The sequence below is a fragment of the Colias philodice genome, chromosome 24 (genome assembly GCF_061535455.1).
Source record: "Colias philodice isolate Cphi_HAF_F1 chromosome 24, ilColPhil1 Martin Lab GWU primary, whole genome shotgun sequence".
NCBI classification, from domain to species: Eukaryota; Metazoa; Arthropoda; class Insecta; order Lepidoptera; family Pieridae; genus Colias; species Colias philodice.
Genome location: NC_143109.1, coordinates 3038997 through 3064198, shown reverse-complemented (window position 1 = coordinate 3064198; position 25202 = coordinate 3038997). Strand labels below are relative to the sequence as shown.

The 25202-nt window shown below is 34.4% G+C and overlaps 1 protein-coding gene across 1 annotated transcript in view; it reads right to left on the bottom strand.

Annotated features, from left to right (window-relative positions):
• Positions 1 to 25202, bottom strand: part of LOC149477656 (uncharacterized) — a 78448-nt gene that overhangs the window by 35536 nt on the left and 17710 nt on the right. The window contains exons 9-18 of the mRNA XM_089710480.1: positions 24500 to 24606; positions 24007 to 24167; positions 23573 to 23776; positions 23335 to 23433; positions 22978 to 23115; positions 22490 to 22636; positions 21659 to 21802; positions 19793 to 19914; positions 18440 to 18533; positions 127 to 298 (exon numbers count right to left, since the gene is read on the bottom strand). Coding sequence (XP_089566606.1) covers positions 127 to 298; positions 18440 to 18533; positions 19793 to 19914; positions 21659 to 21802; positions 22490 to 22636; positions 22978 to 23115; positions 23335 to 23433; positions 23573 to 23776; positions 24007 to 24167; positions 24500 to 24606 — 1388 coding nt within the window. The remainder of the gene's footprint in view (positions 1 to 126; positions 299 to 18439; positions 18534 to 19792; positions 19915 to 21658; positions 21803 to 22489; positions 22637 to 22977; positions 23116 to 23334; positions 23434 to 23572; positions 23777 to 24006; positions 24168 to 24499; positions 24607 to 25202) is intronic.

Genomic DNA, 25202 nt, shown 5'->3' with positions numbered 1-25202 from the left:
GCGGATAAGTTGTACATATGGATTGAAAAATCGGCCCTTAAAACATAACCATATCATCATTATTTTATTTATTTCATTCATCTAATCCCTACAAAGGATTTACTACAACCAAAGCCTTTAACCCACCTCCCTCCTCCTCGGAATCCGACATAAATGTCTCCAACATGGTCTCCGGGGCGACCACCTTGTACTTGTCCTGTGACGCAGGGGCTAAAGATGGCTCTGATACCTCCTTGAGCGTCTCCATGACGGTCACGTAGCCAAGTTTGGATGCTATGTCCAGGGGTGTTTGGCCGTTCTGTAAAAAAAAAATTAATTCGTTTATGAAAATCAAATTTTATCAGGACATGGATGATAAATGTGGCTAACACACAATATTTTAGTGTATGTATTTTATTATATGTATATATTACACAAAACAAGTATTTAAATATTTTATCTCATTTATATAGGAACATATATTGGACTGTAATGTAACAAAAAAAAATTAAAATGGTCTTTTTCTAGGTCCAGGTAAGTTTATTTTCTATCTATATTGTCTAGCTAGTAAGAGTGTAACAGTAGAACAGTCAGGTAATAGAAATATTGGATCAAACACATATTCAACACACATTTTGACCTACCAAAACATAAAATAGGTAGGTACCTACCAACATTTCTTATATGTCTTTATATTATATGGATGAATCAGGATTCGCTTTCATAATTTATTAGACTCATGAAATCAAATAATATATATACTAATATTATAAAGCTGAAGAGTTTGTTTGTTTGAACGCGCTAATCTCGGGAACTACTTGTCCGATTTGAAAAATTCTTTCGGTGTTAGAATTTAGATAGCCCATTCATCGAGGAAGGCTATAGGGTATATATCATCACGCTAAGACCAACAGGAGCGTTGCTGGTAAAACCGCGGTGCACAGCTAGTCTATTTATTATAAAGAGTAAAGACAAAATTTTGAATATAACGTACTTAGATTACAAAATAAAAGACAGATGGAGCGTTGCCGAACTAAACCGAATGATTTATCGTCATTTTCAATAAAGCTATGTGTGCTGTCATTTCGCCGCTGCACTGTACGTACACGGTGCTTCTGTGTGCGTGTAATGTTACCAGATATTGAAAAATTTCCCAAATTTTTCCCCGACTACGGAAAAAAGAGGGTTATGTTTTTCGAGTTTATGTATGTATGTATAATATTTCTTTGACACGCCCTGCAGTATAAACCGTTGGACCGATTTTGAGTTGTGAGGTTATTTATTTATTTATTTATTGCAATCATCTGAATTATTATGTTAGTGGCGGTAGTGACGTAGGCTATATACATAAATTAGCAGTCAGGTTTTAATTTTTATTTTAATATTATTTCGGGTTTGTTAATATATTTTTTTTATAATATTGTAAAAAATCTTTTATTATATAAAGTACCTGCCTACTAAAGTTATATATGGACAAAATAATTGTATTAAATATTTAATTAAATAAATTACATAAAAAAATGTGTGCGTGTACTAGTGTACACACGTAAGAAGTGAAACTTCTTTATGACCTATTTTTCAAAAAATCATTTGCAACTTTACAGAAATATGTCGAATCACGCGTGGTAGGGACAAAAAAAAGATGGCACCTAACGAAACGAAAAAATGTTACACTAAATTTTTTTCCAACCCCGATAAAGAAGTTTCACTTCAAAAATTTTCAAGATTAACTATAATAATTATATTATTTTTCAAAATATATGAATGCAAATAGCGGTAGTTTTTAGTCGAGAATACGGGATATTTTATTTTCATCATATCCATCATGGAGTTCACATAAATTAAATCGCTAGCGAAAACGACCATGGCGTTTTTAAGCTTTATAAAAGTAACAAAATAATGTATTATGCTTATTAAAATAATCTAATAATGATCATGAACCTTTAGTGCACTTTACAAATAATCACATTCACGATCGAAAAATCCAACAGCATTACCCTGAAGATCTTTTAACCGTTTTACCACAGACTAATAATAATATACTACGTATACAAGTTTTACCAATAAAAATGGCAAATTCATTTTCAAAATACTGGCAACATACGTTGAAGTTTTGTATTCCTTCGTATCTGTAAAATTATTATTCGTATAAAGAAATGAATCAGCCAAATAATCTACAGAAAACCTGTGAAACGATGTTTTATCTTTTTTTTTGTTTTCGGGAACAAATTTTACAGCGTTTTATTATCACAAGACAGCATTTTTTTACTAAAATTGCAAACCCTTTTTGACGTATTGCATGACACTATATGCGCTATAGCACTGGAGCAGCGACGTATTTGCTTTTGATTTCGTATTTTCTTTGACAAGGGCGACGGGCGGTTGTCATGCTCCATCTGTATTTTATTTTGTAATCTAAGATAACGTAACTAAAAAATCCGTAGACAGAGAAACCAATAGACAAATTGATAGTTTATGTCGCATTCACACAAGAAAAAGAGCAACTTATGCCGGTGTTGTGTAAAGAAATGAGAGAGAACGATAAAATTTTTTGTTTCACCCAGCGTGCCACTTTTTTCAAGAAAAGAAACCTACTTTGCTAAACAAAGTTTGACAGCTAACTATCGTCTTCCCTAAAAATATAGTTTTTACATGTTCTAAGTTACGTAATTCATGGTATGTTTGGTTTTTAATGATTTAGACTTACTGTTAATACCTTATAAAATAATACCATGGTGCGGTGTAGCGTTAAAGGGTGTTAAAGTGATAGTGGAACGAAAATGCCTGGATTGTCTTTTCACTCGTAAGTATACAACTCTTTATCAGTTTATAGGCCTTCATGATATTTCAGCGTGTTAATATATTGTGTATCACGTGCTGTTGACTTGAATACATTGTTTAAAAACCACAAAAATAACAATTATAAATTTTAACCTAAAAAATTTTGTGTTGCCAACTTTTCTACAAATTGTTACCCACTATTATGGGAAATAATAATATATATTCTGCAGTGTGTATTTAATTAAATATCTGAAATATTCAATGGCTTGTTCCAGTTTTCCTGAACCGGATAATTTACGACAAATTTGGATTGTAGCTACAGGATGAACAGATTGGAAACCAAAACCGAAGGTTAGAAAGTATGTATTACGGCAATCACCACCACCGCGACGCTGCCCCGCCGAAGACAATGGACACTCTTGGTTCCAACTTCCAACATTGAACCGGAGGGACGTAGTTAATTAAGTTAGAGATAATTTAAATGTAATTTTTTTATTACAATAAATTATTATTAAATAAATTTCGTTTTTTTTGCGCGTTCGCGGGTCGGTCAATATAATTAACGTGTGTATCTGTTTATACTTACGAAAATAAACATTCTTTTATTTTTTTTATTTTATTTTATAAAAAATAATGAACAATCGAGTTTTCATCTACATTATCATTACATACACATTTTTATATGGGATTATGATAATGATATATATTATACATACTAGTGGTCCACCCCGGCTTCGCCCGTGGTACATATTTCGCAATAAAAGGTAGCCTATGTCCTTTCTAAGGTATCAAAATATCTACATACCAAATTTCATGCAAATTGTTTTAGTAGTTTAGGCGTGATTGAGTAACAGACAGACAGACAGAGTTACTTTCGCATTTATAATATTATATAGTATGGATTATACAGGGTGTCCCACTGTTGGTATACTAAGCTCAAAGGAGGTTATAGTTTTGCATACGCTGAGTACGTCAAAAATACTTATAAAATTCCAGACGCATTTTTTTTTCAAATAGATGAATTCTTAAAACTCTATGTGTACACCCCTAACAAGCAACCCGCCTAACTTTGCCACCAGCTAGTGAGCTATCGTTTAAGATTATGTTTTCATAAATGAAATGCTCACATTAGAGAAGCGGTATATGCCGGCTGCGCGAAGCTAGAGAAGAAAACATGGATTTTCAGGAAAAATTTAGCAAAAAATTTTTGACGTAATTTTTTTGTTTAAGTATTTTTTTCGTGATCAGTGTATGCAAAACTACAAGTCCCTTCGCGCTTAGTATACCAATAGTGGGACACCCTGTAAAATATATTGGTATGTGTATATACATAATATGTATTACCCATCTAAAAGTAATATGTTTATTATATACTAGCTGCGCTCCGAAAACCATACATACATATGTACATACATAATTACAAACATTTTCTCTTTATAATATTAGTATAAACATGTAAGTATGTAATGTGGATATCTCATTATTATCCACTTATGATAAGTGAATAATGATATTGAGAGATTTGTATCTTACAAATTGCGGGGTAAATTTTCCCTCACATGGTAACCCTAAATATTGTGACGTATTCTTTTTTATCTCTTTCTGCGACACGCATTGCCGGTGTCTATTGGATTCTCTGTCTACGAAAAAATCACTCAAAAGTCAAAATTCAATTCAATTCAATTGAAGTCAAAAGAATCACTCATCACTGACAGTGACACAATTAACAATATGACGTTAACAATTGTTGCCAGCAACATAAATAAAAATGTTTACTAATAGCTGTGTTTTACCTGAAAATAAAACACATATTAAATACTTACCTATATTTGAAGCTTACTTCATTGAGAAGGTACCTAGCTTTTTCCGCCTATTTTTCCCTCTCTTTCCGTTGTATGTATGCTATCTCTCTCGCACACCTCTCCACCAGGTGGCGGGGCGCACGATAATGTCGGGCGCTGGATGTTTTTCATTGAGTCGAAATCCACAACAGGTGGACGTTAAGTGTAAGCTTCAAATATAGGTAAGTATTTAATATGTGTTTTATTTTCAGGTAAAACACAGCTATTAAACACTTGACCGTAATTTGAAGCTTACTTCATTGAGACCTGTTTGTTACCCACCTGGTGTACAATATATGGACGCCAATGTGAATTTGAATACATAAGTAATTACTTATTTCTTTATTTGAAAGAGTAAGGTGTGCAGATAGTATACCTACCAATAAATCACACAAATTTTTATATTATATAATATATTAACAATCCCAGATGAAAAGTTAATCAAATAAGAACCAAAAAGTTAATCATAATGATTAAAAGTATTAGAACTTATGAGATTGGTTCAAGCGTACCTTAGTTAACCTTTTGGGCTTGAAAAGTTAAAGTTACTACAATTTTCACTATCTTTAGCGTAAATCTGCGAAAGCGCCAGTAACGACTTTCAATTACGCATTTAGATGTTACTTACAAAATGAAGCAACAGCTGATCCCGACGAGGCAAAAATACCTCAAACTCAAACCTTTATTTATTCAATTAGAACTCTGTAGAAGCACAATTGAATCATCTTAACATAGAATTACCAACTGTCTCAACTCACACAGTTTTAACCTAACCTGCTACAAGCGGACAAGAAGAGAACTTGGTCCTTACTTTTGGGGTCAGAAATAAATTTAAAAGGTCACCCCTTGAATAAGGCAATAAAATATCAAAACAGGTAAACGGTTTTAATTATAATACAGATTTTTAACATCCAACCAAACCGTGCGCTATTAATGTTTAGAGCCAACGCCACCAATCATAATCTAAACATGGCTAGTACTTTCAGTACAATGCATGAATTATTTATTTAAAACTGATAGGTCATAAACTCTGTACTGGAAACAAATATACTAAACTTAAGAGACTAAAATGATAAGGAGCTTATCTGTGTCCCAAAACTGCAATTACTACAGCCAAGTACGTTACTTTTAATCAATTCGGTTTTAAGATATAATTATGATTTACATCAGAACTTATATACCGAAAGCCTCGGGACTACATAACGTGACTTATCTTCTTATATATAAAAATGAATCGCAAAATGTGTTGGTAAGCGCATAACTCGAGAACGGCTGAACCGATTTCGATAATTCTTTTATTATATTCCTTGAAGTACGAGGATGGTTTTTATGTAGAGAAAACGTAAGTACCACGAGCGAAGCCGGGGCGGACCGCTAGTTTATAATAATAGTGTTTGTGCACAGCACTAGGCAGTCAACAGCTATATGAACGTCAGATAGGAAAAGAGCCAAATTTATCCAGTCAGTAACAAAGGATTTTAACTATAGTTACTTTATTTTAATTCAACCAACTACTACTAGCTACTCCGTATGTCTTTTGGATAGACGGAGGCAAATAGGATTTTTATTCCAACTATATCATTTGATATTTTGAAAATGTACTCCACATTTTCATACCGTCAGAGTCATTTTGCAGATTATAGTGGTGCAGCACTGAACACTGTCTATTAGGTGGCTGATGCTGCTGACCGGGCCTTCAGTTCCGCTTTCCAGAATACCTTCACCCTTCTAGGTGTTACTACTACTGAAATAGCGGTACTCTATTGCGTCGTTCAGGTCTCTAACTGACTTAGGATTTCTCATATTATCGTAACAACCCTTGCTCGTTCTAACGAGGATAAATTATCGCCAAGGAATTCTGCTGCAGGATAATGGCAAGAGAGATTATAAGCTTAACTATGCATTATTATGTTAAGGAATATGGTGGGTTTTGAATACTATCGTCGTCTGAAAGTATCTCCTTTCGATTAACTGCATTAAGGATGCAGACCTGATCCCATCTTTGTTCCGTAGGAATGCTACGACAGTCTAAACGTTACACTGAACAAAGAAAATTGCCCTGAATATAGTCGGTTGTTCCAACATCCGTAATATGGCTAGCCTAAGGTTAGTTATCCCTTGATTGTAACTGCTACCAATGGAGGCATTGCTCTTGTGTTGTCCACCGTTGTGCGAGTGCAAAAATGAAGAACTGAGCTCGTGGGGAGCTATGTCGAATGAATCTGTGTTAAGATTATGACAGTACAGGACAGTTAGCTGTGGATGCGAAGACAGGACATTACTTTATTCATCCGTAAACACGCGAGGCAGCCACGGACAGCGATATAGCAAGAACTAAACTAGCAAAGTTTAGTTCGCTTACCAGACTTTGTCATGTTTTAAATGCAGTATATCCTCTGAATAGCATTGCATTTATGACTATTGATAAACTTAATTCACCCGTAAACACGAGAAGCAGGCACGGATAGCGATATAGCAAGAACTAAACCAGCAAAGTTTAGTTCGCTTACCAGAATTATATTTTAAAAGCCGTATAGTCTGTACATTTCATTTATTGCCCCCCCCCCCCCCCTCAAAGCAAAGAAATGAGAAGTCATTTGGCAGAGCTTTCTCGTTAAGGGTAGGGGTTCCAAGTAATATCTAATAATAGGAGGCTTTTGTTTGGAAAGATTGACTTTCCGTTATTTATCCTCTATCCTATGTAACTCAATAGTCAGTATTCTCAGCATTCGTTGAGTACTTAAACGTTTTACGTTAATAGTTGTATATAACTTTATTATACAATATAATAATCCTGGTGGGATGACAAAAAACTTGTCTAACAAACGATTATCCTAATCCCTCAGCGATTTATTGTTTGAGCCCCGAAGAAAAATCTCATGGGTGCAATAATGAGGTCAAATGGGTTGAAAAACGAGTCAAATAAATTGCCTACAAGACCGGGCAACTAAAATAGGCCTATGAGAGGTCAACTATACGTAATCAATCGTCATTTGTTACATTCAATCGCTTTGCGATTAAAAAATCTCTTCCGATGTTTGTATATGAAAATTGGTCGGCTAGTGCCATTTAATTACGATACCAAACATACCGTTGACACAAGGCTTGGTGACAATCCTCGAAACCACCGCCACAAATCATCTGCGAGATGATATTTGATCCGACTCGCCTTCCTTTGTTGTGATTAGGCTTTGCATTGGTAAATACAATTAGTTCAATTCCAATTTCCATAATTGGTAAACCAATGGTGGTTTCCTGATTCCTGAAGCGTAAACTTTTAGGATACGAAGTATCAATTTCATGCGCCCATTATTTGACGTATCTAACCTTTATTGTATTTATTAGGTCATTTACTATACTGCCCACTGTGAAGTAGATTTCAAAACCTTTTTCTACCTACCTTAGAAGAGTGAAGATCCGATACGGTCATATCCAAAACTTCTTTCGTGGGTCCTCGTTGACAAAAGCAAATATCTATGATCATTTTAATGATCAATCCTTTGTATATTTGCACCAATCGCCATTAAAGCCCCGCGAGGGCTGATATATATTTGCACCATTTCCCCGTGGGGACGGTTGTTATCAAAGCCCCGCGAAGGCTGATATATATTTGCACCATGTCTCCGTGAGGTACTGTTGTAATCAAAGCCCCGCGAGGGCTGATATATATTTGCACCATTTCTCCATGAGGGACGGCTGTAATCAAAGCCCCGCGAGGGCTGATATATATTCGCACCATCTTTTCCGTGAGGGACGATTGTAATCAAAGCCCCGCGAGGGCCGATATATATTTGCACCATTTCCCTGCGAGCGACAGCTGCGCGAGGGATGTTTGTAACTAGAAATAAGTAGGGCCTGCCAAAAAATGCTTAAGAGACACCCTGCGAGGGTGAATTTGACCTGGCTAACTCCTGCGAGGAGTAGTGGCCACATTTATGTATTCTGCTTCGAGCAAGAATACACCTTAGTGCTAATATAAAAATAGCAGTAAATAATCATTTAAATAATATAGCAATTAACAAGGTCCTTTAACTTATTTTCCAATGTTAGCGACATTTAATAAATTCATAATTCAAATCAATTCACTAAATTTTAAAATGAACTTCGATTCATATTTATTTTTGTTCATGCAATCGATGTAACATTTAGTTGCTTTATATCCGTTAACATTCCTTACGAACGCAACCATACCGTCGTAGGACGTTATATTTAATTGCACAAAATAATCTCCACTCACCCGCAATTTTTTACTTTTTGTCAAGGTGTACAAGTTTATAATATTATTCTAAAACGTTAGAAGTGAATTGTAAATCATTTGAAATAAGTTTATCTAAATCTAATTTATATTAAGATATCTCGATAATTATTATACGATAACCCTTTCAGCACAAGTTCAGTAAACCAAAGAATTTAATTGTAAAATTTTTGGTACTTACTCGTTTTAACAAAAAAGTTGCATCATTTGAACATAGGAAACGTAATTTTCAATCAAATTAGCCGTGTGTAATATGTCTATTTTCACATAAAAACGGATCAGAATAATACTCATAAAAGGACACGTATAGACTACGGATAGTTTTGAATGTGTGGAACATTCATGGTACGTATCTACTATACATGAGCGAATTCCATCATTATTCAGTTGAGCGGTAACTCCCGTACGATTTATAAAATAATATCACAACATGTTCTGACATGTCGTGACTTCTTGGAGCTGACTCATCTCGTTCGATAATTTTTAGTAATAAACTATGATAGGAATTCCGAACCGTTCCTAGCGATAACGACAATGTAATAAAGTCGTAGCAATGGATTGTATGCCTGTAAAGCTTTGAGTTGGCTCATATCCATACTAAGTATTAATTGTAATTTTTCCACGAAAAATTCACTTGTACCCTTGTAATAAAAACACATTATTAAAAATGAAATAAAATATTAAAAATATCTATATACAAGAGAGGGTATTTGATATATCTAGTAATATCAAATAATCACAAAAGTAATATTAACGATTCGAGTAAAGCCGAACGGTAACACCGTTAAAATAGCTTTACTCACAGTATTAAAAATTCAAATATTAATTAGTACATATTGCATAATGAAATATTTCAAAAGAAAAGTTACTATTTCAAGTAAAATGTAACGGTTGTATCGTTAATTTTAAATATCTTTATTCATGCTATTAAGTATTTAAGCATATTGAAAAATAAACTATTGCTGAAGGATTCATTAAAAACCTCAGCATTTTAAATAAAGTCCAACGATTATACCGTTGACTTTAAAGATTTTTACTCATTTTTAAGTAAAATATTATTAGAATAGATGTAAAAATAACTCACTGTACCGATCCGACGGGATACACTTTTTAACACTTTTAGCACTTGCTTTAAGCAATACTTAATACTTAATAGCACCAAGGTTGTAGTCTTGTAGACAACCTTCTCGCGGCGGAAGCTAGACGCCAATGAAAAACATCCAGCGCCCGACATTATCGTGCGCCCCGCCACCTGGTGGAGAGGTGTGCGAGAGAGATAGCATACATACAACGGAAAGAGAGGGAAAAATAGGCGGAAAAAGCTAGGTACCTTCTCAATGAAGTAAGCTTCAAATTACGGTCAAGTGTTTAATTAATAATTATTGATTAAGTAAAAAATGTTTTTGTTTTATAGAATGACCTAAATAAATTAAGATGTGTGTTAAAAAAATGTGTTTTGCATCAGAGTTATTTACATTTGAATTCAATGAAACTAAAAATACAATAATATAAACATCGATTCGTAATAATTGATATATTCGACTATTTTACTCCTGACAACACTGACAATCTGCTTGTTATAGACCGCGCGGTAAACACATGAACTTTTTTTTCAAAGATTTGTTTTCCAATTGAATCTTAAATTGAATATTTTACAAATAATTATTTAAATTAACATAAATAATGAATTTTAAATATAAATAGTATGATTTCTGTAACAGTTATAGGTCTAGTTTCGCCATTCTCCTTTAATATTTTATAACATAGTCGCGGTTTATATTGCATTGTATGCGTACCGCGACAAAAATATCAGTAATCCAGCGGGTAGGCAAAAATATTTTAGTGGTAACTGGTAAGTTATATTTCATGTTTTACACAATTCGATAGCCATTGAATGCGGCTCATGTATTGTCAGTGTTTTAAGTTTTATATTTTACGTTCAAAGTGTATAGTGTGTGTAGTACAATATAATATTATATCCTTTATTCTTCTCTCTGGAGTAATAAACTATTGAAATTGTGAGTGTGTGGTTATTTGTACACATCAGGTACTTACACATCAACAAGGTACTGTACGTTAATATCTTTACTTTTAATATTCATCATCCCCACAGTAAAGATCGGTTGAGAAAGAACTTAAGTAGGTACCTACCTAGTTATATTTTTAAATGATTGTGATTGATAGATGCAAATTGCAAATGTATAAAGTTCTTTGTTATAGCTTCAAAATTATATTGAGGATAGTTATAATATATAATTTAATTGCAATGTAATTGGATATTTCTTCAATAGGAAAAATTAACTTTCAACAACACAAAAGTTTCAAGTAATGAGTAAGAAAGAATATTCTCTGCTACAGGAGGTCTCTGGTTGACCCCGCACATGTTTTCCTAGTATTAAATTATGTATCCCATCAAAAACATCCTGTAAAAAACCCAAGTCTTGCAGCTGTCTTTCTACCGTCAAAAGTTGTGAGATCCATGTAATACCAAGTCGGTTAATCTATTTAGTGTCTACTTGAAGGACCTTCTGTCTTAAGTTATTACATAAGTTATTATCATGCCAATATTAAAAATATTTAACGTTTTAAACAAATAGATCGACTTGGACATCGCTTGATTTGATTATTAGTATGTATCACACTACACAGCACGACGGGCCAGCGACCAACAGGAACGAGAGTTTCAATCGCGTGAGGCGCGAGAGACTAAAGAATCTAATATAATATTGTAATATTCATTTTGTTTTCATGCGATGTCCAAGTCGATCTATTTGTTTAAAACGTTAAATATTTTTAATATTGGCATGATAATAACTTATGTAATAACTTAAGACAGAAGGTCCTTCAAGTAGACACTAAATAGATTAACCGACTTGGTATTACATGGATCTCACAACTTTTGACGGTAGAAAGACTGAGCTGCGAGACTTGGGTTTTTTACAGGATGTTTTTGATGGGATCTCACTTCTTTTTGTAGAGCCTTTCTTTTTGATACCACCACCAACCACCAACTGCATAAATAACTTTGTAATCCCATATATTTATATGGGATTACAAAGTTATTGATGCAGTTGGTGTATTTGGAAAACTGGACCGAAATTACAAAATATTTAAGTTTTCCCATGATTAAGACACTAAACTCTATATGTATTCCAAATATGAAGCTTCTAAGTCTGCTAGAAGTGCCTTGGACTTTTGATGATCGGTGAGTCAGTGAGTGACAAAATTTAGAAACTTTAACAAGTTGTCATTCTTAAACTACTGGTTCAAATTGACTGAAATTTTAAATATTCCGTGTTTATACAATGCCGGATTAGTTACTGAAGATTCAGGTTTCTTGCTTTATCCACAACCGAATTATAGGGGGTCGAAAAAGGCCCGAATTGCTTCGAGAAAAGGATGGTACGGCCGTGCCGCTTTTTTTTGCTCCACTTGGCGGGGGCACTGCCGTGCCCCCAGATAAACATTGTGAAAAAATGAATAAATTTGAATTTGTTTTGATTTACAAAGAAGGTCGATGATGTTCACCACAGACATGTATCAAGATAGACTAAGCGAGTGTATGTACTTCCCGTGTCCAAACTAAGATTATGAAACTTACTTGACGCTGGCCTACACTCAGTCCGCGCTTGCAGTTCGCCAAGGAAAGACGTGAAGCTGAATAAAGTAAAATGCCGAATTACGCCGTTATAAACTGTAGAAACTCCACAGCTGTGAGTGGCCGAGTTAGCAGAGATGTTTCCTTCCACCGGTAAGTAATTTTCTAATCAGAATATGCACTATTTATTTTAAAATCAAATAAAGAATATCTGTGGAAAACGATCGTGACAAACACGGATACCAAATCATACGAAATGATTCGGAATACATTGCGGCTTTTACTTGGCACGGTAAAGATCGAGTCGTATGATAACAAGCAATGAATAGCGTCTTCTCATTTTTCTGTTCTCATTTTTCTGTCCAATTTTGTGGTTAGTGATGTTCATTTGATGCAACAGTTCTCGATTCTAATCGATTTTATAATCGAACAGAAAAATGATAATTTGAAGGAGCAATTTTTCAGAAAAAAAGGCATAGATTTTTTTTTGTCATTTAATACGACTTGACCTAGAACTTTTAAGTATTTTAATACAAAGGTACTAAAAATAAATATTATGACATGGACGCCATTAGTTAAAGTGTCATCTTGGGAGTTTTTTAAGAAAACTCCTTATTGCTTAGACTATGTTTGTTTTTTCAGTTTTCCAAGTAACCCGAACATAAAAGAAAAATGGATTGACGCAACGGGACATAAAGATTGATTGATTGACAGTTTCATTACTTTCTTTCGATGGCCTCTCTAGTACGTAGTACACGGTAACTCAATGGGCATATGTAAGAAAAAGCTAAAGCACATTAGTTTACTTGTTAGAATATTAAAAGGTTTATAAATTTATTTTATCATTCCTCTGTCTATGGTAATTATCATTTTTCTGTCTTGAATCGATTTAGTAATCGATTACAAATAATAATAATAATAATAATAACTTTATTGACATAAATAAATAGGTACAGCTTAAATATGAATCCATAGGCTCCTGAATTAGTTAAATACTGTGTCTCAGGAGCCAGTGGCTTCTCCCATTAAATTCTTAACAGTATACCTACGTTATACAAAAGAAAATTTTAAAAATTACAAGTAAAGGTGGAAAGCGCTTTAATGTTTGTGTGTGTATGTGTAAGTGAGTGTGAGTGTGTGTCAGTGTGAGTGTGAGTATGTGTGTGTGTGTGAGTGTTTGTGTGTGTGTGTGTGTGTGTGTTTGCGTGTAAGATGTGCTTTTATGTGTGAAGTATATCAATATAATATTTATTTATTATTCTATTTCCTTTCTTTAAGCACGCTTAAAATATAGATCCTAGCAAGGTTTCAATTTCGTCGTAGTCAAACTTCTCTAGCCACGTAAGTATACATTTTTTTATTTTATGATTATTTAATTTTTTAATTTTAATTTCCTTATTAATTTTATTGTATAGTCGAGGTGCAACTACTTTGTAGTGTTTCTGTGCGAATTTTGATTTTGTTATAGGAAACGGACACCGATCGACACGTTTGTTACTTTCCGGTAAGTGTGGAACATCATTTTTATGGTAGCGACGTAAGATTTCAAAAATGAACAGCTTTCTTATACTGAGTACATTGGCTTTTTTATATACATCGGTTGTTGGGTGACTACGTGGAAGTTTTAGACAAACTTTGAGTAATGCTCTCTGAGCACGCTCTACTAATATAAGGAGGGATTTGGATGCATTACCCCAAGCACATATACAATATCTTATAATACATTCGCACAAAGCTTTATAAGTAGATATCACTAGATTTTGTTCTGCCACAGATTTTAAATTATTAAAGATATAAATTAGCTGACGTATTCTTGAAGTAAGTTTTGAAATATGTGAGGTCCAATTAAATTTATCATCAATCTCAACACCTAGGTATTTAATTGTATTAACCCGCGAGAGTGTGGAACAATTGCAGGGGGCCACATAATTACTACGGTTACATGGAAAGGTATGTATTTTAATAATCATGTCTTGACTTGCGGCACCTTTAGATGTCATACTGTAGCACATGTATTTAGTTTTACTAGTATTTATTGACAGCAGACTATTTTCGAGCCAACAGGTCACTACAGAAAGACATTTTTCAGCAAGCTCTGCCACAGTTCTCCTAGACTTTTCATGAACTAGTAAAACAGTGTCATCAGCAAACATAAGAAGATCCAGTCCAGGTAAGGTGATATCACATAGTTCGTTGATATAAACAAGAAAAAGGATAGGTCCCAAAGTACTACCTTGCGGGACGCCATATGTGCATTCTAGACAGTCACTTTCATGGCCCTCTACCTTTACAGACTGCCTTCTACCCAATAAGTAGTCAGAGAACCAATCAAGCGTGATTCCCCTTATGCCTACATTCTCCAGCTTTTTCAGAAGGATGGGAATGGATACTGTGTCGAATGCCTTTTGCAGATCGAGAAAAACTCCTAAACACTTGTACCCATTGTCTAGGTAATGAACAATTTTTGAACTCAGTGACAGGACTGCATCTTCAGTTGAAGTTCGTTCTCTAAAGCCAAACTGGTTGACGCTGAGAATATTGTTGCTCTCCAGAAACCTCATTAATCTTTTTTTCACAAGTTTCTCTAGGACTTTAGATAGTGTTGAAATTAAAGAAATGGGTCTATAATTTGTTGGATTGGTTTTATCTCCACTTTTATAAATTGGGCTAACAATGGCTCTTTTAAAGGCTGATGGAAACACTCCAGTTTCCAGACTTAAATTGCACAAAAAACAAAAGGGTTCGGCTAGAAAATTTACAAATTTTATAAGTATATTAGCGGGAATATTATCCCAGCCAGGAGCGCTATGGGGTTTTAGGCTGAGAATAACATTTCTCACTTCAACTGGGTCAGTGGGGAGAAGCGACATGGAATTGAGTGGTGAATTTGATTTTTTACAGTGGGCAGAGAGTTCATATTGTGTCGTGTTTAATTTTTGCAGAGTAAGATTTGCCAGCGAGCTACCAACGGAGGTAAAATATGCGTTAACATTGTTCAATGACCCGATCGGGTTGTTATCTGTTCGTAGAAGTTCTCTAGAAGGATCTTTTCGTTTTGACAAATTGCAGACATCTTTAATTATTTGCCATGTTTTTTTAATATTTCCTTTACTTTTGAGAAGTTGATCCTTATAATATTCCCTTTTAAGTGATTTTATAATACTATTGCAGACATTTCTATATTTAATATACCTATCTCTAAGATTTATATTATCTGGTGCCTTTTTAACCTTCATGTGTAATTTGTTCCTCTTCCTTATCGACCTAACTACGCCTACAGTAATCCAAGGTTTCAAAGGTTTTAGCTTCCTGTTTACTATTTTTGTTTGGGTATGTTGAATTATAAAGGACGAGAGTTTTTGTATCATCAAATCAGCAGCAACATTTGCATCACTAATTTCATATAACTCCTGCCATGTTTCCTTCGATAATGATTTTTCCATACCAATAAAATCCATTGTTGTTTTATGGTACGTTTTGTTTTCTGCAAAGCATCTTTTAATATTTACTCCAGAAATACATAGCAGAATAGGTGAATGGTCTGTCAATATTTGTTCAAAGACAAGTGTTTTCCAGACATTTTGGCATTTAATCATGAAGTGATCGAGACATGATGTCAATCTTGTTGGTATATTAATTCCTTGAATTAGGCCATGCATGGCTAACAGATTCAGATACGTTTGAGTTGCTGTTGCCAAAGTACTAGACAATGTATCAATATTAATATCGCCTGTAAATATAATATTTTTAGAAGTGATAGTTTTTAAAGTAGTATCAAGAGATTCCAGAAATTTTGATGTATTTCTAAATGACGGAGGTCGATATGAACATATTATAGTATAGTCGGGCACAATATTAACAACTAAACAGTTTCCCTCCGAAAATAAGGGTTCGTAAGCCGACGCCTTGATTCCTTGACGGACGTATACAACCACCCCGTCATTTTGATTTAAACTATTTTTCGTCCAAAAAACTTGATAATTATCCAAATTAGGAGGTGGATTTACAATACTAGTCCAACATTCAGTTAAAACAAAAATGTCTATAGTTAGTTCTAGGGTAGAAATAAATGCCAGAAATAAGTCAAAATTACAATTAATGCTTCTGATGTTAACAGTTAAAACATAAAAAGAAGCTTTATCGCTGTTATCAGATTTCAGAAGAGATTGACAGTCATTTGTATCGCTAACCAAAAAACACTCTATTTTATTTGAATTATCTACTTCTGTTGTGATATAGTCATTATCCATTATTTAGGTGTATATTAATATAGTGCAAGATTTTTATTAAAATGTATAAAAACAAAAGGAATATTATTAATCGTCGTAAGCGTAAGCAGTTTTTGTAACCCGACAAATATAACATGATCGGACAGGTGGTATAACAAATATTATTATTAATAAATATTAATATCTGAATTTTTTTATTTTGTCGCAAAGGAACTATCATCGTGTGTGTGTTGTGTGTAAATGTAATGTAATGATAGGTAATGTTTAAATATTTAATGCGCTTTCTGATTACAAATTTAAATTTAAATAAAGGTTTAACGTTTTGATAATTAAATAACATGCAACAACATTTAAAAATATAAGAAAAACTTAAAACTAGTCACTTAGACTTAAGGTTCTCTATATCATCCTCATTATTAATCTTTATGAGAGGTGTACCTTCAGCTCTCCTTAAGTAAATCTTTCCTCGAGACGTCCAACAGTGTCTGTATCCATAATTTTTTGCATATTCTCTAGCCATGTAAAATACTTTCTTAGTTTTAAAAGTCAAACTTTCCGACACAAAAATAGGCTTAACGGGTCCTTCCATTTTTAAATTCGAAGTACTGTATTTACTTGCTGCATATTTCTTGTTGTATGTTTTGACAGAACTTATTATCCTATCCCTGAGTGGAACGCTCGAGAACTCTGCAACAATAGGTTGATTTACATCCTTTTTATTATTTGTATTTATGCGATATATATCACGAATATCAGTCTCTTGTACGGGCACGTTCAGTGAACTGCCCATTTTATATATAATGCCAATCAGATCTGCTTTCGATTCTACGGCTTTTTTGGGCACGTTACGTATTTCGATACTTGAACTACGGATATGACGTTCCAGTTGTTCCAGACGACCTTCCAAAGCCTGTATATATTTTCGATCTGAGGCTTTCTCCTGTTCTAGAACTCCAATTTTAGAAATCATCTCATCATACTTTACCGATAGAAATTCAATTGAAGCGGATATTTCTTTATTTTGCTCCGTATGGCTGTTGATTCCAGATTTAATTTCTTTCATGAGAGCCGTAAATTTTTGCTCCTGCTCGTTTTTTAGAATAGAAAACATTTCAATTATTTCTGACCGAGAGATCTCATCCTCCGTATCTCTTTTGCGTTTTCGCATAGTAATATTTGGATCACTGGCCGTCTGATCTCTTGATATCATTGGTGCCGACAGCTTACAAGTAGTCGTACTTAAATTGGAGTCAGACTTACAGTGTGTGAGAGTCTGCGCAGAAAGAGAAATTGTGGAAGTTTTTGGAGGGCTATGTCTCAAAGGCATCCTTTGCTTTTTATGTACTTTTTATATATCCAACAGTCATTATTATTAGATTACGATTCATTTATTTAATTACCTCTTAGACATAGATCTAGTTTGATCTGATTTCTTTCGATTTACTTCGATGGGATAGGACGATACTAGAATCGCCGCGCGAGTGGCGTCCTAATCGATTTAGCGTAAAATGAAATTACCATCACTAAAAAGCGCTCGTGACGTCATAACGCGTCAAGGTCAGTACAAAAAATATGACACGCTTGGTTTTCATACAGATCGCGGTACTTGCGTAGTCTATCTATGTCTGTGATGTTCACTGTTCACATGACGTTATTAAAACATCCGAATGCGTCGTGATATAGGTACCTAAATGATTTCTTTCTTCTTTCAAATCCCTCTTATATTCTACCTATTCTTTAAGAAAAATCTACTCACCACAGTAGTAGCATTAGCGTCAGCTTTGTGCTCCAATAAGATATTGACGATGTTAATGTGGCCTTGCTGCGCGGCGTGATGCAAGGCAGTATAACTGTACAAAAAAAAATGTTTTCAATATTTTGAATTACCAAGAAAAGTTTGCATATTATAAAGAAAATCTTTTTTTCGTTTAAAAAATCATATCATCGTCATATTATCATCTATACTAATATTATAAAGAGGAAAAGTTTGTAAGTATGTATGTATGTATGTATGGTTTTCACGCAAAAACTACTGGACCGATTTCAAAAATTCTTTCACCATTAGAAAGCTGCATCTTTACTGAGCAACATAGGCTATATTGCATTTTCAAAAAAATTAGAGATCCTTACCAAAAATGCAATAATGTAACCCAAGGTGTAAAAAAATCCTCAATAAAAAATCTGTCATCGCGTGCGCTGCGGAATCTATTGAAGATAGAACAAAAAAATGTTCTACGGTATTATAGAATGGATCAATATCTACAAGAAAGTCCGCGATACCATATGTCCATCTTCAGTAGTTATGTTACTACAACAACTTTTTTACGTTTTCAAAGTAAATAGAAGTGCCGACAGTAATCAAACCATGTTATCGATACACATATATTAATCCTTATCCCATTAAATGATGTTTTATTATAGACTGTTTCAATACCAGCAAAATACTTTTTAAATGAAAAGAATTGGATATTCCATTCAAAAGATATAACGAATTTTTAAAAGTGTCAATCTACAGAAAATAGTAGGTATAAAGTTCGAGCAAGCCGTAGTGCGGGGGTCATGGAGGAATTCTACCAATATGCGTCTTGACGGAACACAGTGGGGTTTTGGTCGGTAGGAATCCGACATAACCCACGGCCCCTCCCCCGGAGGCCGTGGGTATCTATGAAAGATTTCCCCACTAAAACAAAAAAAAAAAAAGGCCGTAGTGCGGGACGGGGTAAAGGTGATTATCATGTGATTAAAAATTAAACCTATAGTCCGACCTATAGTAGACTTTTCACTGTAACGATATCGCTATCTATGCGGATGAAATTAGGTATAATATGTTATTTTATTTGTGGGATACAACAATAAAATATAATGTATATTAATCTTCTTATATATAAAAATGAATCGTAAAATGTGTTGGTAAGCGCATAACTCGAGAACGGCTGAACCGATTTCGATAATTCTTTTTTTATTATATTCCTTGAAGTACGAGGATGGTTTTTATGTAGAGAAAACGTAAATATGTACCACGGGCGAAGCCGGGGCGGACCGCTAGTTTCTTTATAACAAGCCACTAAAATTACGTTATTCATATTTTTATTAGTCTATCATTGCATACCCATGAGAAGTCTGAGCCTTTATTGATGCGCCACTCTCCAGAAGATAGCGCACCATGTTGGCCTGCCCGTAGTGGCTGGCGATGTGTAGAGGTGTGTAACCGCCTTTAGTGCAGATGTCCACCTAATGATGAATAATGGAAAGGGAGGTTTATAAAAGGAAACGGATAATAAAACGAATAAATATAAATGTTTACTGCTTTTAGCATATTCGGACAATTTACAAAGACTTGGATTTAAAATTCACGTCAGTTATCTGGGGGCACGGTAGTGCCCCCGCCAAGACGAGCCATGCGACTACGCGCACGGGCATTACCTACCTTTTCTCGAAGCGCTTCGACGTTTTTTTGAACCCTCATAACTTGGGTTTGGATTATGCTAGATCAACAAAATTTTCGGGATATATTGTCAATAGCGGACTTATTGAACATATTAAGTTTTAATTACATTAGCTTTTATACAGATTTTATTTATATCTAAAAAAACGCTAATTTCGTCACTGACTCACTGATGATCATCAAAATTCTTAAGGTATTTCCTAATGCCCTAGAAAGCTGAAATTTTGTATGTAAGCTAGTATTAGCACACAAACAACAAAAAAATTATAAAACTTGTAACTTTCACTTTTTTTACTTTCACTTTTTTAGCCACATATTTTGACTAAGGTGTAGAGTTTGTGAAGTTAGGCCTTGTAGAGTTAGGGCGTGTAGTGTTAGTAGTCCATTGAAAAGTTACATTTGGGGTTGCGTTTAATGAGGACGCAATTTTATTTTTTTGATGTGTAGGGGGGGGTCAGTGTGAAGCTATCACCAAGTTTGCGGGGTCGCCACCCTTGTCCCACGGCCGCCATCTTGAAAATAGCGGTTGAAATGGTTTTTACGATATATCTCTTAAACTATTTATCTGATAATAAAACAATGCTAGTACTCACTTCTGAGCGCTGTAAAACCTTAGCTATTGACGTAATGAAAAAATGTTGTATATAAAAGTTGTTCCTCGAAAAACAATCTACAAAAATAGTCTTATATCATTTCTTCGTAAAATGATAAAAAAAAGTTTTATTGAAAAATGTAAATAGCTCTAATTTCTGAACATTTTCACTTATAACTTTTTTATTTATAGTTCTACGACAAAAAGTTACTGAATCAAAGTTGTAGAGAATTTAATTTGCAACAAATAATGTTAACATTGTTTTATTATCAGATAAATAGTTTAAGAGAATTAAAGAGATAGATCCCTGGTTTAAAGTTAGACTGTGTTTAAATTGTTTTGTGGTAAGACCATAATATTTCTTTATTTTCTTATACAGGGTGTAATCGTTAAGTGTGCTCAGGCGATTATTCCGTAACTATTGCAGTTATCAAAAAACTTTAAACTGATTTGGAAAGCCCTTTACCTAATGAGTAAAATGACAATAATAACTTTTAAAAAATAAAACGGGAAATATCCAAAAAAGTTATATTAAACACTCCCATACATTGAATTTTCCATACATTTTGTGTTCAAAGCAAATGTTCGAAGTGACGTTCTCGTTTTGGAATACCATTGTATTCCATATCGAGCTCTATTTACAGTTTCTAAATGAATTTTTATTAAAATTTGCGAAGTAATTTAAGCACAAATTCAAAAAAAAGAACCAAAATTGTTCATATTACATGTTTAGGATAGTCATATCTCATACTTAATGTATGGGAGTGTTTGGTGTAAAATTTTTGGATATTTCCCGTTTTATTTTTAAAAGTTATTATTATCATTTTACTCATTAGGTAAAGGGCTTTCGATAACAGTTTAACGTTTTTTGTTATCTGCAATAGTTACGGAATAATCGCCTGTGCACACTTAACGATTACACCCTGTATATTTCTGACCTGCGCTCCATTCTTAACCAGCAGTTGGGCGACCGGTACTCTGTCCTCCTGCGCCGCGAGGTGCAGCGCGGCCAGGCCGTTCTTCGCCTGGTGGTCCGCCTCAGCGCCTTGCTCCAACAGCAGCGAGCACATTTCCACGTGACCCTGGCGATAAGAAGTAATTAGTAATATGATAAACGGATTTTGACGTGACAACGTCTTATAATTCGATAGAGCCGGCTGCACGCACGAAAAAACATGACTCATGCGGCGTTACCTCGCTCTGAGGCGTTCCATGTAAGGCTTGAAGTGCAAGCGAGAGCGCGGAACGAGCGACAATGAAGTACAATCGGACGTTGTCACGTTCAACTTTCGTCAGTAGACCGACTTTACAGACAACCAATTTTTTAATGTAGACTGATTATTTCTTCCAATGAATCTTTTTTATCAGCGCGAGCGGTTCGAAAAGTATTTTTAGCAGACGTTTATTTGTAGGGATTTTTTTTCTCTAGATTTCATCCCTGAAGTATATGTGCCCAGTCTATCAATCAATTTTATGAATATTTCCTTCATCGATTTTAAATAATTCATATATGTAAGTACTTAAAGGAAAATGCACGAAAACTTTTTCTCATATTCTATAATCTATTCCTTTGAGAAGTACATTCATCCTCCACTTATTTTCTATTGCTAAATTAGCCGAATTCTCAATCTATCAGATTAGTTTCAAGTTTTATAGTACTATGAAGTCAATTTCAACCAAATAAAAATAGTATAATATCTTATATTCGTTTTTAGAAATGAAAGTCTCACAAAGCAAGTGTTTATTTCTAAAAGGATAATAGTAATTACCTGTTGGGCAGCCAAATGCAGTGGCGTGAATCCAGCTTTGGACTCCGCATTGGTAAGAGCTCCATATTCGAGCAGTGTCGCCGCTGTCTCCATTTGGTTCTTACGAGACGCGATGTGCAGTGGTGTGTGACCGTTTTTAGCTATTGCCTGTTCATTTGTAAATAATTAGTACTGAAGACAAGTACGTAGTGATGTAACGCTTGTAGGCATTTGAATCTAGAGTGGAAATATTTAATGGTTCTTTAGCTTTTTTTTCTGGCGTTTATTCGGAGATGTTCAGTTGTGCGAATTGTTTCATTTACATTAATTCATCGTATGATATAGAAGATAGTGTGTTCTCATAATTCAATCAAACGAAAGATTAAAGCACATTCCAGTAAGTTGAAATAATTATACTACTCGTATACCTTTCGTAATCTTGCAATATTAACTAAACTTTTGTCTTCATCAGAATTAACAGAATTTATTTAATCTTATTAGCTATTTACCTTAGCATCTGCTCCTTTCTCCAACAATGTGTTAGCTACAGCCTGCTGATCGTACTGGGCAGCAACGTGCAGTGGGGTCATGCCGTTCTTGCCTGCCTGGTCTGGTGATGCTCCGTTTGCCAGAAGAAGGTTTGCCACCTGTTTAATAGTTTTAGATTATATTCTTCTTGTGATTATTATAAGTATTGAAGTATTATGTAAAATATGTGGATTTTGGAAAAAGTTTATTCTTCTAATAATAGACAATAGAAAATAGTTATAAGAAAACCGAAACGCCTTAGATATATTGTGTGACATAATTAGTGATGGCTTCTTTACAAGAATTACTTTATAGGTCGTATTAGTTGAAATGCTTACCTTTAGGTTACCATATTTGGCAGCAATATGCAAAGCAGTGAAGCCTTTCTTGGTGGTCGCAGTCAATGGTGCATTATGCTCGATCAATGCAGCTGCGACCTGTGGAATTAAAATAACATTATGGTTTATTAATTAAGAAATCACTTAAAGTATGCCGGAAAATAATTTTTTAAACAATTTTCATAATTGCAGCAGCAGTACTGCAATGTCAACGTTGCTGACGCTTCCTATTACTTACGTCATGATTATGTTGTTTTGCTGCAATGTGCAGCGCGTTGTAATGGTCAGTAGTGTTAGCGCGGACGTCAGCGCCGTGCTGCAGCAGCAGAACAGCAATGTCAACGTTGCCGAGGCGGGAGGCGATGTGGAGGGGCGTCTGCTTCTCGCGGGCTTTGGCTTCCACGGCCGCTCCGTTGCGCAGGAGTATGCGGATTATGTCCGTCTGTTTGGAGTTATTTTGTGTTAGTAATGCGTCTATTAATTATCAAATGTTTTGTTAGCGTGACAACTATCATAATCTGTTAAATGTCATCAGTTTAATATGTTTACTATTAACTCTTCGGTTATTAAAAGTTATGTAAATACAAATACACAATATAATTATTCATAACAGTTTTATTATAAATTATACGCTCATTCCATAATCTTCTTTCCTTGAAGAACATTTCCTACCTGATTAGCCCTAGCAGCCAGATGCAAAGGCGTTTCTCCCCTCACAGTGGGCACGTCAGGGTTGGCCTCATGCTGCAGCAGGTATATCACGATGTTCATGCAGCCCATGAACGACGCCACGTGGAGCGGTGTCAGCCCTGACTCAGTGGTTGCTTGGATACCTGAATATTTCGTAGGTATACTTAAAATTACTTTTGAATGGATAATTATATGGCAGTGGCACTATGGTTTTAAACTTGTAAGATATGAAGGTTAAATGCGGCATATGTTTTGTGTATTTTGCCTGCCTTTCCGGCAAAATACTTTCAATGACTGTTTTATCATCATTAAATAAAAGAAACTTCGAGAATGGCTAAACGAATTTTAATGATTACGGTTTGTTAGAATTTTATCCGCTTCGATAATAAAATAAACTAAAAACAAAGTCTACCCAGGCGCATCCGGGTGCAGCTAGTTAATAAAATAAGGTGATAAAATTTTTAAATCAACTCACTTGCACCATACTTCAGCAGCAATTCAACGACTTTAATTCTGTTTTTCTTGCAGGCAATATGCAGAGGTGTGAATCCGTTTAGAGCTCTGGCGTTGGCATCGGCATTTCTGTAAAACAAATTATAGTATAAGAGCAATATACTTAACTAAAGTAAGAAATTTATTTGTTTCTTAGTAACATTAATTGAACTAGCTGTACGTTGAATACTGCATGGATTTAGTAGGCATTACGAAGATGTAATTTCGTCAAAGTTGAAATATTTCAATAAAAGTAAGTTTATATTTTTTATTATACTAGAAGTAATAAAAGAACCAAAAAGGAACCGAACTGGCTGCTTTTAAATGTTCTATCTGCTTTTTTCTGTTAGTTCAAGCTTCATGAAAGCTATTGAATCAATTTGAATGCAGATTTCCCAGACGTATTGCGGCAACTTTAAAATAAACACAGCATGAATATTTTGTCGTAAATTATTCATTTCGAATTTATTTTTGTTATTGTACTTGTATTGTACCATTGATGGTGTATAAAAAAATGTGTGCGTGTACTAGTGTACACACCGCACACGTAAGAAGTGAAACTTCTTTATGAGCTTAAATTATTTTTTGAAAAAATAAGGTCATAAAGAAGTTTCATTTCTTACGTGTGTACACTAGTACACGCACACATTTTTTTGAATTGAAACTTCTTTATCGGGGTTGGAAAA